The 16,471-nt window shown below is 33.4% G+C and overlaps 2 protein-coding genes across 5 annotated transcripts; both read right to left on the bottom strand.

Moving 5' to 3' along the window:
* LOC104750860 (protein WVD2-like 7) lies at window positions 8,757-11,979 on the bottom strand. Of its 4 annotated transcripts, none has more exons than XM_010472706.2 (8): window positions 11,718-11,979; window positions 11,228-11,290; window positions 10,308-11,039; window positions 9,797-10,225; window positions 9,647-9,705; window positions 9,448-9,547; window positions 9,282-9,338; window positions 8,757-9,169 (listed from the first exon to the last, which is right to left on the bottom strand). In XM_010472706.2, the coding sequence occupies exons 2-8, from the start codon at window positions 11,267-11,269 to the stop codon at window positions 9,068-9,070; spliced, it is 1,521 nt and encodes a 506-aa protein (XP_010471008.1). In that variant the 5' UTR covers window positions 11,270-11,290; window positions 11,718-11,979; the 3' UTR covers window positions 8,757-9,067. The 4 variants fall into 4 exon arrangements, with proteins under 4 accessions (XP_010471008.1, XP_010471011.1, XP_010471009.1 ...); XM_010472709.2 differs by lacking the exon at window positions 11,718-11,979 and adding an exon at window positions 11,485-11,660; XM_010472707.1 differs by lacking the exon at window positions 11,718-11,979 and adding an exon at window positions 11,388-11,476.
* Window positions 12,898-14,686, bottom strand: LOC104750859 (probable galacturonosyltransferase-like 9). Its single transcript, XM_010472705.2, has one exon. The coding sequence runs from the start codon at window positions 14,398-14,400 to the stop codon at window positions 13,228-13,230; it is 1,173 nt and encodes a 390-aa protein (XP_010471007.1). The 5' UTR covers window positions 14,401-14,686; the 3' UTR covers window positions 12,898-13,227.

The following is a 16,471-nucleotide window of genomic DNA, read 5'->3' as shown; positions in this document are numbered from 1 at the left end:
ATTTTCAGAAATTTACTAAAGCTTCCCACTAGCTCGTATTTCAACAAATCCAAAAAAACATATAAATATTATAAAAAATAATTGTGATTAATCCATCACAAAAACATATGTCATGACACTTGTTCATGTAATATTATATAACTTATCACTTGTCATTATCAAGTGAATAAATGTGTAATTTATGTCTTTCGTAGTACACTATAAATAAGGAGTTGTGTAAAAATAGAAAAATACACAAGATGTCTTTGATCAAAAGAAAGAGTTTTAATCTCTCTCACTCTCTGGTGGCTGCTCCTCCCTCTCTTTCACTTTATTATTTCTTGTTCACTTTACAAAATATTACAAAACACATATAAGTGTATTCTAGTTATAATTCACAACACGTTATCAGCACGATGTCTTTACCATTGGAGCTTTTACGAAGTAAGTAAATTTATTTTATTTCCATTTATGTTTATAGAACATAAATATTATAGACATCGTAAAATTATACCTTTTTCCTGATTGATCGTCATAAGTTATAGGTGTTGCCTCCTTTACGATCATATATAAAGCTATACAATTCTGGATGGATCGTTTTATATAATAGGTTTTGCCTTCTTCCAGATCTAACAAAAGACTATGTCTTTTCTGGAAAGATCGTTAAAAATAGCAGGCTATGCCTCCTATATGATCAAATATAAAGGCTATGTCATTTTCTGGATTGATCGTTTTACCTCCTTTGCGATCAAATATATAGCTATGTTATATCTGAATTGATTGTTTGATATATGGTAGGCTCTGCCTCCTTCACAATCAAATAAAAGCTATGTCTTTTCTGGATAGATAGATCGTTATATATGGTACGCTCTGCCTCCTTTACGATCATATATAAAGCTATATAATATTTGGATTGATCATTTGATATGGTAGGCTTCACCCCTCCTTTACGATCTAACAAAAGACTATGTCCTTTCCCAAAAGATTGACTTTGCTTTCTATACGATCAAATATAAGGCTATGTCATTTTCGGGTTGATAGTTATACATATAGAGGTTCTACCTCATTCATGATCAAACAAAAAGCTTTGTCTTTTCCGGATTGATCGTTATATATGATAGGCTCTGCCGACTCTACGATCAAAGAAAAATTACTTCTATTAAATTCTTATATATAAGGCTATAGCTCTTATTTTATTTTCTGCATTTATATGTTTGCTTGTTTAATTTTGTTTATTCGTAAAAAGTAACTCTATGCGTTATATGAGATTTAAAGACAACGAAATGTCTTTAAAACCAAAAATAGATTTCTCTTATAAGAATATATGAAGCACATGTCAGTATATCATAGACAGTGCAAACATAATTAGAAGGTCTAGATGAGTTAGTCTCTCGACTTTCAAAGACATCAGATTCATAATTATCGATGTCTAGTATTCTCCAAAGTCTCAAAGAAACTCATGATGTTTCAAAGACATTTTGTAATAAAATTTTTATGTCGAGACTATAAATAAATATGGTATCGCAAGATCGACCATATTGGAGACACACATGTATATGATTATATCATGTAAAAAGAAAGATGGCAAAATGATAGTAAATATAAAATTCTTTAATGCTTTAAGCATAGTGTTACCGGTCAAGCCATCCCAGACAATCAATGATATTAAAAATCATTGAGAATTTTTTTAGAGGAACAAAAGTTCTTTCAAAAGTATTGCATGTGCCCGTTCACATTTCAAGAGGTTGTAAGCACTGCACTTCATTCATATTTCNTACGATCATATATAAAGCTATACAATTTTGGATGGATCGTTTTATATGGTAGGCTTTGCCTCCTTCCAGATCTAACAAAAGACNATTATGTTGAATTTATTTAAGTTTATTTAAATTTTTATTTATTGTTTATGGAGTTGATGGTTATATACCTCCTCCTTGATTCTGTAGTAGGCTATGCCTCCAGAATCATATAATGTTGACCCATTCACCATCCTTTTGGATTAACAAGCTCATTGTATATATATGATGGTTTGATTTCTTTAATAAATCTCCAAATTATACCCCAAATATAATTGATCTAGTAATAAGATTCGGTCAAAGGTGAACGGACATAAAAGTCATCATCTTGAGAGCGGGTAATACTAATCTCACATCTTATAAGGATCTAAGATAATAGACATAACTGAAACGGTATGTTGTTGATCCTAAAGTGAGATTCAGTACGAGATGAATGAACTCCAAGAGTTATCATCTCGAGGGGGAGAATTAAAGGAATCCCACATCGAAAATAAGTCGATAAACTTTGGTGAATTTGACACCCCAGAGCGATATAACTTTGGTGAAGTCATATCCTTTAGTTTATCACATATATATGTCACATGTGATAAAGTGGAACATATGTGATGTTCATCTTGAAATGAGCTATGATGAATCGTTTATAGTGCAACTCCAAGAGATTGCAAAACGGTTCTTGGTGATTTAATCTCCATGTTAAAACATGGAACATGCAGTTTTGCATGTAGTCAATATTATATATGTGACCAACAATTTATAAAGAAATATTTCTTCCATGTTATATATTCATGGTTGGAAATTCAATATTTCTTATTTTGAATCTTATGGGTGTGTGATATATATTGTAAATGGTCCTCCACATCGCATAAAAATATAGTCCATAGAGGATGAAATATATAGATGCGGGAGATGATTCTCCGCTCTAATAATATAGAGCCATCTTATGAGAGATGTGCGTATTGCAAGATTTGCATATCATCAAGTTGGATGATAAAAGTTCCCCTTCATTATGGGAGAATCATAGAATAATTTGAATCTTTGAACAAATGAATATAATTAATATGAACTTAAAAGTTCAAAAGTTCAACAGATCACTATTCAAAATATATATTGCAAATCAAATGCAAAAAGCTAATGGATGAGATTTCATATAATTATTGATCCTCAAATAAATGAATATGAACTTGTAATTCTGAGAAATTTCACATCCCATCTAAAAATGCTCCAATAAAAATATGTCTCTGGCGGATGACATACTAAGTCTATGACACATAAGAATCTTGATAGACTACTTTTGTTCCTAAGATAAATAAAATCCTCGGAAAAAGGAGCAAATTAAAAAGAGAATTATACTCTCAACAGAGGAGCAAATGAACTCTTAAAGAGGAGTAGATAAACTCTTTAAGAAGAGCTAATAGACTCCTAGGGAGAAGCAAATATACTCCTAAAGAGGAGCAAGATACTTTTCAAGAAGAGTAGAGAAACTGATTGATATGGTTAATAACGAAATCAGGTACCTGAATAAAATCATTTATATAATGATTAAAGAGATCTCGATTAACCATGTCATCACAGGAAATATGGAATCAAAGACATAATGTCGACAATAAAAATATTATATCGCGCAATGTGATTAATGAAGATCATAAATCTCCGCTTTGTGAGCGTATAGATATATATATTGGCCAATAAAGACATAATCAAGTCTATATTAAACTCGTATGAAAGACAAGTAATTTTTGGACTAGTGGTCCAAGCATCAAAAGGGTATAATGATATAACAAAATGGTGTGTCGCGCCATGTTTTGTTAAAATACCTTATCAAACAAAATGGATGCTATATGAATGACTTGAAATATGCCTCATGGGATGCTTGAAGAGCTTATCCCGAAATATATATGATATCATAATTATATTCTCGAGAACTAATAATAGTGATGATTTTGAACATCATCAAAACTCTTGAAGAGTTATTTGGAATAAAAGATCTTGGAAAGACAAAAATGTCTCCAAATATTCCAAACTAAACATCTATCAAAATAGATATTATACTAATCACTTCTAAAGGAAGTCATATATATATATAGATATAGTCATATAAGGTCATATATAAATGCTGACGTATATATATAGATATAGTTATATAAGATCATATATAAATGCTGACGAGCATTAATATATATTATGAGTATTGTGCATAACATTTTCTACTAATCTCTTTGCAGCATATAACTCATTCTCTGTGAGTAGATTTTGAGATGAGTTAAAACGTATCTTCTACTGCAAAGGTATGATTAACTTGGGCTTTAGAACCCCCGAGTTCGGTTTAGTTGGTTTTGCAGATGGAAGATTTATATCGGATCAGTATAAAGATATATCGCAAAACAACAACTTTGCGACGTTTCAGTGGTAGACTTTTTGGCAGTCGCTTATTCAAGTCATGCCAAAATAGTTGTGCTTCATATGCCATATCGAGAATCCCTAATGACTCAGATGATGCCCAAACGTCAACAAATAGTTATCTACCTAAGATTGGAGCCTCGTAACATGTTAGTGAAGAACTTCAAACTGAGGGTTCGATCAACATCAACTAGTTAATGCTTGTTGAGACCCATTAACAAGAAGCAACCAAAAGGCAACAACTCTGTTTGAAGACTATGTTGCATATGTCGTCTAAATCAAAGGAAGCTACACAAAGAACGACAAGACAAGATATATTCCTCTCTTACACTCAAGAATTCGAGAAGGATAAAGAAGTTGATAGACAGTCCAACAACTCAAGTAACAATGTAGTAGAGTTACTTAGAAAGGGAGAGAATATGATGAATTGCGTGGCTGCACTCTTTTTCCCTTATCAAGGTTTTTATCCTACTGGATTTTTCCATGACAAGGTTTTTAACGAGGTAGCAAATAATACACAAAAGATCGACCTCGATGGAGAATGTCAATGATGAAGGGGGAGATTGCATCACTATTCGTTGGAAACTACAAAGCATATTAACAAAGGCGCTTTCTACTTCAACATTCAGAAAGCATCTTCAAAATATTTGAATGCGTCATTTACAAGATCGTTGAAGTCTTTTTGAGGGGGAGTTTACGTTTTTATCCCATTGGGTTTTTTCATGATAAGGTTTTTAACGAGGCAATACGTAATTCGTAAATGATGATGGATAATAAAGAGGGAGTATTGTATAACAAATGTGATTAATCCATCAACAACACATGTCATCACACCTTTACATATGTTATTACCAAGTTAATAAATGGTATGACTCATAACTTCTTTATTTCACTCTAAATAGGAGTTGTAAACATGAGAAAGAGAGACAATAATAATACAAGACTTTTACTCTCCTCCACTCTCGTATCCTCTCCTCCCTCTCTTTACTATTTTTTGTTTTACTTTATAGAATACTATATACACATATAGGTGTATTATAGTTATAGTTTATAACAATCTTTTTTTTTTTTGCCAAGATAAACTGATCTCTTAAACTTAATATTTGACTCTACAAAAGAAGATCTCTTTAACTTAACGTTTTAGTTTGTTTTAATTTTAGAAGCAATTTATTCATCTGACTACATATTTAACATAAATCTACAATAAAATTTTAACGGCATATACTTTAAGTTATCATTTAGCTAATGTATCACCATATATTTTTAATATTTTGAATATAATTGTTTTGCATGTTATTTTTCCCTAAAAACTTATGTAAAGCGTTTCTTAAATTTAATGTTTCTATACTGAGTTGTATCTTAGTGGTTCTGTGTCATTATATATATATATATATATATATATATTGAGTTGGAGGTTTTAAAGGAAAATACTTTGTTTTATTGACTTCTTTACAAATGGTAAAAAAGCAAAAATACAGTGGTTCGTACATATGATTTAAAATTGTTTAACTTAGTTCTAAATTATTTTTAGTTAGTGAAAATCCCCCTTAGTTTAATATGCATGTAGAAAAACTATCATGATGTTGTATTTAACATTGTAATTTAATTTGAACCCAAAAACATTGTAATTTTCATGCTTAGAGATTATGAGGAATATGTAGAGGAGGAAGATTGGGAGTTCCGTATCGCCTTCTTCACAGAGGAATGCGGTGAAGTTTCCGGTTTTGCCTATAAATTTCATGTCGGACAGAGCTAGGAGTGATTCAGGTGGGTTGGATTCTGATTTGTTATTTGTAAATAGTAGGATCGTTTTGAGTATTGATTATCACTGAAAGATATTGAATTGTTGATAGATTTGACAGTCCAAAGCATTGGACTTGAGTATAATTTTGTTCCATATAAATGAACAATATAATTTTGCTTGAAGTTCTTTACATATATGTTTATAAACTGTTTGATGATTGTAAATGTGAAAGTGAACATTATAATATTACACACTAGTAAATAGTCTGAACTTAATTAGCTAGCTTTATTGAAATTTTTATTTTACACACTAGAAAAGAAGTAAGTTAATATGTCCCCTTTTTTTTTTTTTGTCAAACAAAGAGGAATGTCACTTAACATAGCTCTTTATGGATGGAGCACAAAACTTTCAAATCTCTATGGATTAACTAATGCTCCAAACAGTTTGATGCTTGTACATTATCAATGGTTATTGACTTTTTAAAATTTCTCAATTTGGGTAAAGAAAAAGCGTAAGCTTTTCAAATGAAGTAGGAGTTGATTTTTGTATATGAACAAAAACATAACCATCTCTCCCTTATAGGAAGTTGGAGCTATCATTTCTTGGTTTCAAACTTTTTAATAATTTGAGCATTAAAGCAAAATGGCAACTTTACGGATGATGACAACACTTTCTCTGCCTTTTTCCTTTTATAGCAACGCGTAGCCAAGAAGAAGAACGTGTTTAGCATGGACTAATCTCTCTATTAAGATAATATTAATATCAAATGTTTGCTTTAATCTATATATAATAACAATCTAAAAAAATACGAATAACAGTTGTGTTTTTTCAATAGTACATTTTAGATATTTTTCGAAAAGTCGTGATTGTTCATTAAAACAGTTATTTATAAAAGTTACAACTATTCACCGTAGAGTTGTGATTATTGGAACATTCGTATCTTTTGAAATCTAAATATATTTGTCTGTTTGAACTGTTTTCATTTTTTTTTTTCATGACATAAAAACAACTAAAATTTCAATTTCAAAAGTGTATAAATTTTTCTAAACTACTTTCTAGCATTCATTCTTTTAAAAGTCAAGAAATTCCTCTAACTCTTGATTTAACAAAAGACTTTTGGAATGATGAACATAATAGCAATCCGAATAAATACCACCAAAAGTTGTATTTTTTTCAATCGTATATTTTACAAAAAATCTGTAAACAAATTAAATTGTGTGTTTTATAAAAAGTTGTGATTGTTCATTTTTATGGTTTTTTTTGTAAAGTTGCAACTTTTCATTGTAGAGTTGTGTTTATTCGAATATTCATATCTTTTAAAATCTATATATAACTATATGTTTGAATTGTTATCATTTTTTTGTCATGACACAAAATAATATAAACTTTCAATCCCAACTGTTTGTACAGCTTTATAAATTATTCTCTAGCATTCATTCTTTTAAAAGTAAAGAAATTCCTCCAATTTTGATTTAACAAAAGATTTTTGGAATGATAAAACTAATTTATAACTTTTAGTTAATTTTAAATATAAAAATTTAATGAAAATACCTTGAGTTTTTTTTTCCAAGAATTAGATGGATTATATAGTGAGTTTTTGAATTTGACTTTTCAATATGGTAATAAAGATGTATTCTATTAAAAGCAGTTTATATGGGTTATTAGGTATAAATATAATCTAGTGCATACACAACATTTGCTATTTTTCGTAGTACCTTTTCGTAAAATTTTTGTTTTTTGAAAAAAAAAATCGAAACAGTTGTATCTGTTCATTGTAGAATTGTGTCTTTTCACTATATTTTATTTATATTTCTCATCACAACTTTTCGTTCTAATAGGTGTGTCTATTTAAATATTAATGTCTTTTGAACTCTGTTTATATTTGTCTCTTCATCAGTAACTAACAAGTTCAATGAAACAAATTTTCATTTGATGTTGAATCTAAATAATTGAATATTAATATCTAATATTCAACGTTAGTCTATAATCTAACTAAAATTTTAGAAATAGTTATAGCAATAGAGAAATTTAATACAACTTAATAAATAATTTACATTTGCGTCTATTTATCGTAATTTTTTTAAAATAGTTTAATATTTAAAAATTATAATAACAATATGAATAAATGCGAACAACAATTGCAATTTTTCGTAGTATTTTATTGTAAGAAAATTGTTTTTATTTGTTTTTTAAAAAACTCAAACATTTGTATATGTTCATTGTAGAGTTGTGTCTTTTCACTATATTTTATTCATATTTTTTATCACAATTTTCGTTCTAATATGTGTGTCTATTTAAATATTCATATCTTTTGAAATTTTTATATATTTTTCTTTTCAACGTTAACTAACAAATCATTGTTCGTTGAAAGAAATTTTCTGTTTTATGTTGAATCTAAATAATTTGGATATTAATATCTAATATTCAACGTTATTCTATAATCTAAATCAAAATTTCGAAATGATTATAGAAATATAGAAATTTAATAAAACTTAATATTGAATTTACATTTGCGTATATTTATCGTAACTTTTGTTAAAAACTATTTTCATTTATTTTATTTTGTTTTTAAAAGTTGTGTATTTTAATTTTAATTTTTCGTTGAATATATTTTTAATTATAATTATTTAATAAAAAATTATATTTACTCATTACAACCATTAGTTCAATATTCTCAGTTAAGATCACTTTGTCATAATGATTTTTTAATTATAACTCTTTATCATAATTTTTCATAGAATATCTAATATATTTATTATACTTTAAACAATATTTTTATTATTGTGTAAGAAGAATATGTACAAATATATATATATATATATATATGACAACACTTCCACTAAAATAATAGGATTGTCTGGATTGATATTGAAGTATGTACTCACGTTTGTAGTCTATAAACTCTATACATGTACATTAACAGAAGACTGTATAATACTTCTCTCACATAATAAAGACTGAAACTTGGTGACTCTTTGCCTCATGACTGTTGCCTGAAATTTTTGGAGATATTTAATCTTTTCGCTTAAAAATGTTGGTAGAGCCCTTGGCTTTTCACTTCAGCCTCAGTGCCATGGAACCCTCCAGGATATTTGACAAAAGCAATACTCATCAATTACAGAATAAGGTTCTTGAAATAAGTACTGCCACATCATAGTAATTTGTGTGAAGAGTCTTTTAGGAAGGGTCCTTGCAAGGATTTTGCTTTTGGATCTAGACTTTGTCTCCGAGTTTTGGCATTGGTTGCTTCTGCCTGATATTAGAAAGTAATGCACAAAGATCATACACATCAATAATGAAAAGTACTGCAACAAGGTTTTCTTCTAAGGCTTTAAAAACTAGAAACTCCCTCATGAGTAAAATACCTTTGGTTTGGCCTGTAAGTGTATCCTCTCTACAGCTCTTGCGCTAAACCTGGAAGGCTGAATTTGAAAAAGAAATATTAGCTATCAAGGAATTGTTAAACCGTCAGCGTTACTATATCAGAGGAAAAAGGTGGAGACAGTTTGGTTTGCTTATCAAACATGTTACCTCCTTCTGTTTCTCTGTTGTCACGTTGCTTTTTGATACAAAAGATGAAGGAAGGTGAGAGTTGGAATCTTTTCTCTCCGTGCCATCTGATTTTGCAAGTCTGTTTCAGGACAAAAACACAAATTTAGGATCCAAACAAGATATGCTGAGTATATAAAAACTCTAGATGCTGATGCATGAGCAAAGTGAGTTTCAATACCTGCTATTTTTCTGACTAGTAGTACCTATCCTCAAAACTGCAGTTGCCTTTGCAGGAACCTGGTTTAAACGTACGTTGGCAGCGTTGATCAACGTTTAATTACTAACTAACAGTATCTTTATCACTTGGTGAAACACTATTAGACTATACCTGCTTTGGAGATGCATCACCAGAATGTTTCATTTGGTCAAAACTCTTCTGAAAAGTCTTAAATGCACGTCTAACGATGTCCTTATCTCCCATTCGTTCCATGATCAAGGATTTTCTTGTTGTTCCAATGGCAGTAAGATCAGAGCCCGGCTGATCCAGATTGAGAGAAATAGGTAATGACTTTGTAGCGGTGTGTTTCTTTTTCGGTAGAGTCGACACAGTTTCCTTCTTTACTGAGGAGCGAGAAGTAGATATTGAACTGATTGTTGAAGCTGGCTTGGACACTCTTGGAGTTGAAAACCCTGAAGCCTTTGAGACAGGTGATGCTGCTTTATTTGCTTCCTTTGTCATGCTTTTCGCCTTGCTTGGTTGAGTTTTCCTAGTGGTTACAACCTTGCTCGTTCCTGGTTTCTTAGTCACCTGATTAGGCTGTAAGACCAGGACACAGTCATTTGAAGAAAATATGAGAAATCACACATTTAATCACACATTTGAAGCTTATGGTATATACCCTAGGAGAGCCTCTCATATGGTTTGTTTGCACATTTTTATCTGTCTTCATGATTGGATTATGATCTTTCTGTTTCAAGGTCTCTTTCATTGGCGTTTCATTCTTTTTACGTGTATCCTTTGATGAAATATCTTCTTTCACTTCTTCTTTTACATCTTCCTTCATATAAACAACAATGTCTGGCTTCTCTTTATCATCCACTCGGACAATCTCTTCAAGTTTCTCCAAGTTCAAGGTATTCAGATCGTCCCCTGCATCAGCCGAGCTTTGACATTCCTCGAAGTCTTTAGTTTCTTCAAGAGGCTCATGGATACATGTTTCAATCACTTCAGTGGCAATGCTGGCAAAAAGCTTATCTTTTTCTGAAGTACTTTCACTGTTAGATTCATAACAAGCATTAGAGTCAATCATCATTGACTCGTCATTGTCACTATCGTATGATTTCCCCCGGTTCTGATTCTGAACACTCGGCCTGAAAGATGCATTCCTCTCCAATAGTTTCTCCTGCTCCATGATTATATCAGCTCTCCTCTCAGCGATCTTCTTGTAATGTGATTCGAAATAAGCCTTCTTCTGAGCTACTGATCCAGCAGTTGCACACTTCTCCACTTCTTCCAAGTACTTGTTGGGGGAAAAAGATGAAAATTTCTCCCAAGAAAGTGAATCATTCTCAAATTTACCAAAAGAAACAGACACTTGCAGTTCATGATTCGATGAAGTCGCGGTCATTATCTGTTTATCCATCCACAAACAAGTCATTATAAACACCTAACTCACCATGGCAAATCAAGAACCACACAGATACATAACAGATCATAGGACGTAACAGTAATGTCAATAAACCTTTGTAACAAATCACGCATAAATAAAAGAAAGAAACAACACAGCAACTCAAGTTGACTTAGTCAAATGGGTATTACCTTATCTTCACCATTAGCAATACCAACTTCCATATCTATCATTAATGCTCACCAGCAAGAATCCTAATCCACACAAAACCAAAAAAAACTCTTATCACTTTCAAACTTGAACAAGCTAAGAAACAAAATGGCATCATCAACTTGGAAAAACAATACCAACATCCAATAATTGCGGTTTCACTGTACACTCTGATGCAAATAGCAGAAGAATTGTAGCAAACAAAGGCAAACAAAGAGGAAACGCAGATATATATAACCTTGGTTCAGTAATTTATAGACACTTTCAGTTTCAGCTTGTTTTATAATAATCTTTATCACAGAATCGAAAACCCTCTTTGGTGAGCAAACTCAGATTCTTCTGATTGAGTAAGCTTCAATAATTATATAAGCAAAGAATAGAACCAAATCCTTGTCAATGATTGACACTAAGCAAAGAAAAGTTATCATTTTAAATTCAAAAAGAAAAACAAAACAACAAAAAAAAGCTTACCTGAAAAAAGTGAAGATAGCCCACAAAAAATGTGTTAATTCCAAAATAGAGTAAACACTTGTAAAAGCAAAGATTTTCACCAATGCCTTTTCAAAGTTGGAAACTTTGGGAGAAAATAAAAAAACAAAAGAAGAAGACGAAGTGAAAGAGAAGAGATTAGAGATCAGACAGAAGGATGGAGCAATGAAGACAAGAGGAGGTGGGACCTTTGTCGGAAGCTAAGTAAACTAAGAAGTCTTTGTTTAGAAGTGAGAACTTTTATGACCGAACCAAAAGGGATATATAAGCTACAAGTACTTTTCTGACTATTAAGCGGACGACAAAAGAGATTTATTAACCATGTTAACTGGCTAGTTTTGGTAACAATCAAAGTCAAATAGTTTGGTAATAGTTTTCACATTCTTTACACACTTGTGAAAACCTACCAAGCACAAAACTATAAATGAAGGGTTCGCTATTTTAGAATGTGATTCCACAGTTTAATCATCGTTTGTACTTTGTAGCTCAAATCATTTTATTTCAAAAATCTCAAAACATAACAAAAAGTTGGTTTTTAATAGATGAGTAAAGTTATGCTTTTGAGTTTTGACTATTCTATTTTTAAAAAAGTAGCGATCAAAATCAATATTCTATATTCGTCCTTTCGCAATGCCTTTTGACTATTCTATTTAAAGAACTGTTAGTTGTTACTTGTTGCTAGTCGATCATAATCAATATACTGATTAATGTAGCACTTAATCAATGTTATCATCCCTACCTATGTCTCCCGTTTAATGGTGATGACCGAACGGAGTAAGTGGTCCGGACTCTGGAGTAGTAGTGGAAACTCATTTCACAGCCCAGCCCACTCATAACCCAAATCTTTCATTTGTTTTTTAAGATGAGTTCTTTCGTAAAGTATGACAAATGTTGTTGACTATCATGGAGTAAGACTTAAAGATATGACAATTGTGTGTACAGTTTGAAAACTTATACTTCCGTGAAGCCAAGCCTTTAATGGTCTAATAAAAGATCAGAGATTCAAATAAATGTAATGTACATCAACTTCATTCTTCTTCACTTATTTTCACTCTGCTTCATTACTGTGGACAGATTCAACTAACTAACTCTTTTCTTTACCTTAGCAAGTTGCCATTCTGAGATACAGCCTTATTATATGTAGTAATCTACAATTCATAGCTTAACAAATTTGGGTTTTTATTTCATGCTATAACAACACTTGCTACATATTCTTGAAAAGTCTCTCAACACAGACAATTGAGATCAACATAACCATTTAGGGTAGCTAACATAACAAAATACAATTTCAACAAAAAAAGAATTCTCCTATAGCTAGTCCTCATCAATGGCTTCTACAAACTCTGTCTCTCACTAGTCAATTTTTACACCACCAACAGTCAAAACAAAAAATATCTCTCGAGTCTCAACTCAACAATGTATTTGTGATACCCCAAAACTACAACAAAAAAAAACAAGTAAAAGAATGGTGTTTGACTTACACACACACTCTTCACAAGAAGCTTGACTCTTCTGTTAACTCAGACAAAGAAGAGAACCCAAGCAAAGCCTGATCTTTAGCTCTCTCAATCTTATGCTCATATAAATCATACGGTTCCCATAGATGATCCAACGGACAAGGTCTCTTCTCATCAAGTCTCACCCACGGCTTACCTTTACCACTCCAATGCAACAAACTCACTGGACCTTTATGCAAAGACCTACAGCTTCCTCTTACGTTGTCTCCTCCTAAACCATGTTGGTTCCACCTATGATCAATTGCTTCAACGTTCCCTGCAAAGACTAGTAGAAACGGAGGCAACGAACCCAAATCGTAGATTCTCTTCTTCTTCTGTATTTGCATCCAAGTTTCAAGCTTTTCTCTGTAGTTACCTTCTCTCCATCTAACTAGATCCATCACCATCACACCCGTGTTGAAATAACAAGGCTTTCGACCCGAGAAGAACCCGGGTAAAGCCGGGTCAGACCAGAACCCTGAAGTGAAGTACTTTGTGAAGTTAGCGTGACAATACTCCGGAGCTCCGATGACACGCGACCCTGTTAGAGTCGTGTTCCAAAGCTTGGTAATATCGTCGACGACGATGATGTCCGAGTCGAGGTAAATGACTCGGTCTACGCATCGATCGAGTATATCTCCGAGGTAGTTCCGAGCGTAGTTCAACGGGTTCTCGAGGGCTTGTCGGATCGAAGAAGAGATGAGGTTGATCACCGTGTCTTCCCGAAAAATGTAGACTTTGAAGTTAAGCGAGGGGAACGTAAATCGGACGAGTTGACTCAAAACGCGTGGACTCGCCGGGTCAAACTCGGCAGCGATGAGATGGAAGAATATGCTCTCTGGACACGACGCGTGGCGGAGCATTGAATGAACGGCTGCGATTGAGCCACGTAAGTACTCTGAGTCGAGCGTCATAGCTACGTGAACTAATGAAGCGTCGCAAGACGACACGAAGTTCTCTCTGTTAGACGATTGAGACGCGCACTCCTTGCCGTTTCTGTACTCGGGAGCTTCTACGAACGGACCAAAATCAAATCCATTCCCCACGGCGGCTGACACGGCGGAGATTCTCCCCGGAATCATCCGTATCCCGACGGAGAACTGTGGAATGAACAACAAGAACACGACAAACGCTAAAACCGCGGATTTCCTCGGAAAACGTAACCGCATTTTAAGAAAACGCGTTTTTTTTTTACTCTAAATGGGGTAAAGATCTGTGCTTTCTACCGCTACTGTTATAGCATTTTCAATAACTGTGAAGCTTCTTGAGATATAAAATTATTCCAAAGAGTTCCAAAGAAGATGAAGAAGAAGAAGAAGCCAAGTCTCTCTCTTTATTTTGGCTTTAAGAGGAGAGATTTGGTTGACACGCGTACTGAAAGCGCGTGGAAGTGATGTTTGGTTTTAGTCGTTATATTTTACTCGTTTAGTGGTAAAGTGTGTGTTAACTGAGATCAATCCCAACGTAATTACCTATTCTAACTGATGGGATTAAAATATTTTGGTAATTACAAATTATCGTCTGTGTGTTGGTGTTCCGTAAGAGTGAAATTTAATGTGGGGGGAGCTTTTGGAACTCGTGTTCGGTCTGTGCCAGCTGTGAACTCGATGGAACCAGCTGGATAATTTGTCTTAAAAGCTCTAGCCTCTATGGGTTCGATATACGGCTGAGATGTGACGATGAGAAGCCTTTGATTGGTTTGATCAAACCCAGCTTTCTCACGTGCGCCCGCACGCTTGTGTTCTGAGCTGTAAAATATGTATCTTGACGGTAAAATGTGATTGGTAAGTAACAACGCATAGAATAATACCAAATAATGTTTGGGCAAGAACTGATTCTGGACCAATAAAAAAAAAATTAAAATATATACACAGTTTACTAAAAATAATATATTTTGTATACGTAAACAAAATTAAAAAAACAAGTAAAATTGAGATTTCCAGATTAGAATTTCTTTTTTTTGGCCAAACATTTGCTTTCATTCAATTATAGAAGAGAACATATACAGAATAAAGAGGATTCTGAGAATCTATTGTTTAAAACAAGTTTAAAACGGGCATTCCCCAATGTCAAAACAACAAAGGTGCAAAATAAACAAGGTAAATAAGGTTAATCGACAATTGATTCTTGAGAGATTTGAGCCAAACGCTATGAAGCATATTAGTACATGTGAGGTCAAGGATTATCGATACTTCTTCTATGATGGATGAAGAGATTGCTATTGTCGTAATAACATGACGAAGTAGCGTTGAGTAAGGGGGCAAAGCTGTGATTCTCGCCGGCGTGAGAAGAGCTACACAGTGTCGAGCTTTGACAAGGGTTCGAGCAGGAATAGAGATGCTCTGATGCTTGAGGTGTTTGCTAGTTTCGCCGAGGCATGAGATCTGGACTTGGACAAACCATAGCCATAAACAATGCTCGGACAAATTGGAGTCGGGAACCAAATACCATACAAACTCAAACAATAAGGTTCGTAAATCAAAGCCTTAAGGGATACTTTTACCAGGGTTTTCAGAAGATGGAAGCTCCTCCATAGCAACAATAGTGAATTACTTCTTTGATGGGTTCCATAGGGATTGTAATCTTGACCACATCGTCGACTAGGTTTTAACTTCGACAATTGAGATTTGAGACTATACCTGGGCTTAAAGGGATTTGGAACTGAGGCACACCTAATGGGCTTAAGAAGTTGGAGCCTTAATGGGCCAAAAGCTGACTTAGGGTTCACCAAAGGAATCCTTAATTGAACTTTGGCTATCCACGGAGAGAGACCAAGGCGGCTGACCGGAACGGGTTGAAAGGTTTGCCTTGAACACGGGCTCATCGGAAGTAAAGGATGCATCAATAGTTCGAGATGAGGTTGGTCCGATGTTGAGGCGGAGAGGCAAGAAGACTTACTCATTCCAATCTGTTTAGCAGTTGTCCCCAGAAGAAGATCGCCTTGCGCCGTCGACGTCTCCCCTGAGCATGGCGCATCTACTGGTTCAAGAGGGATGCCTCCTGCCAGTAACGAAGCCCAGGGTGAGTGTTCTTCAGGGGTGAAGTGAAGTACAGATCGAAAAAATTTCAGATCCGAAAGGGGATCCGATTTTTGTAACTCGCTGACTTGCAAATGCTTCTGTTTTGATGCTGCGGATAAAGGTTGAGAGAGGGAGTTCATCGGAAAACGCCTCTGTCCTTTGATTAATAAACAGCCGTCGGGATATACAAGGTTTAAAAGAGTTTGGAAAGCTTGAAAAA

This window comes from Camelina sativa, chromosome 16, assembly GCF_000633955.1.
Source record: "Camelina sativa cultivar DH55 chromosome 16, Cs, whole genome shotgun sequence".
NCBI classification, from domain to species: domain Eukaryota; kingdom Viridiplantae; phylum Streptophyta; class Magnoliopsida; order Brassicales; family Brassicaceae; genus Camelina; species Camelina sativa.
Note: the sequence above shows the minus strand (reverse complement) of the source record. Positions and strands in the feature narration are given on the sequence as shown.

Excerpts from the sequence above, each read along its gene's own strand:
- LOC104750860 (XM_010472706.2), bottom strand. The coding sequence starts at position 11,269 with ATGATAGATATGGAAGTTGGTATTGCTAATGGTGAAGATAAG. Across the intron at positions 11,040-11,227 it reads TTGCTAATGGTGAAGATAAG|ATAATGACCGCGACTTCATC; the intron begins GTAATACCCATT and ends ATGGATAAACAG. Across the intron at positions 9,548-9,646 it reads ACTAGTCAGAAAAATAGCAG|ACTTGCAAAATCAGATGGCA; the intron begins GTATTGAAACTC and ends GTCCTGAAACAG.
- LOC104750859 (XM_010472705.2), bottom strand. The coding sequence starts at position 14,400 with ATGCGGTTACGTTTTCCGAGGAAATCCGCGGTTTTAGCGTTTGTCGTG.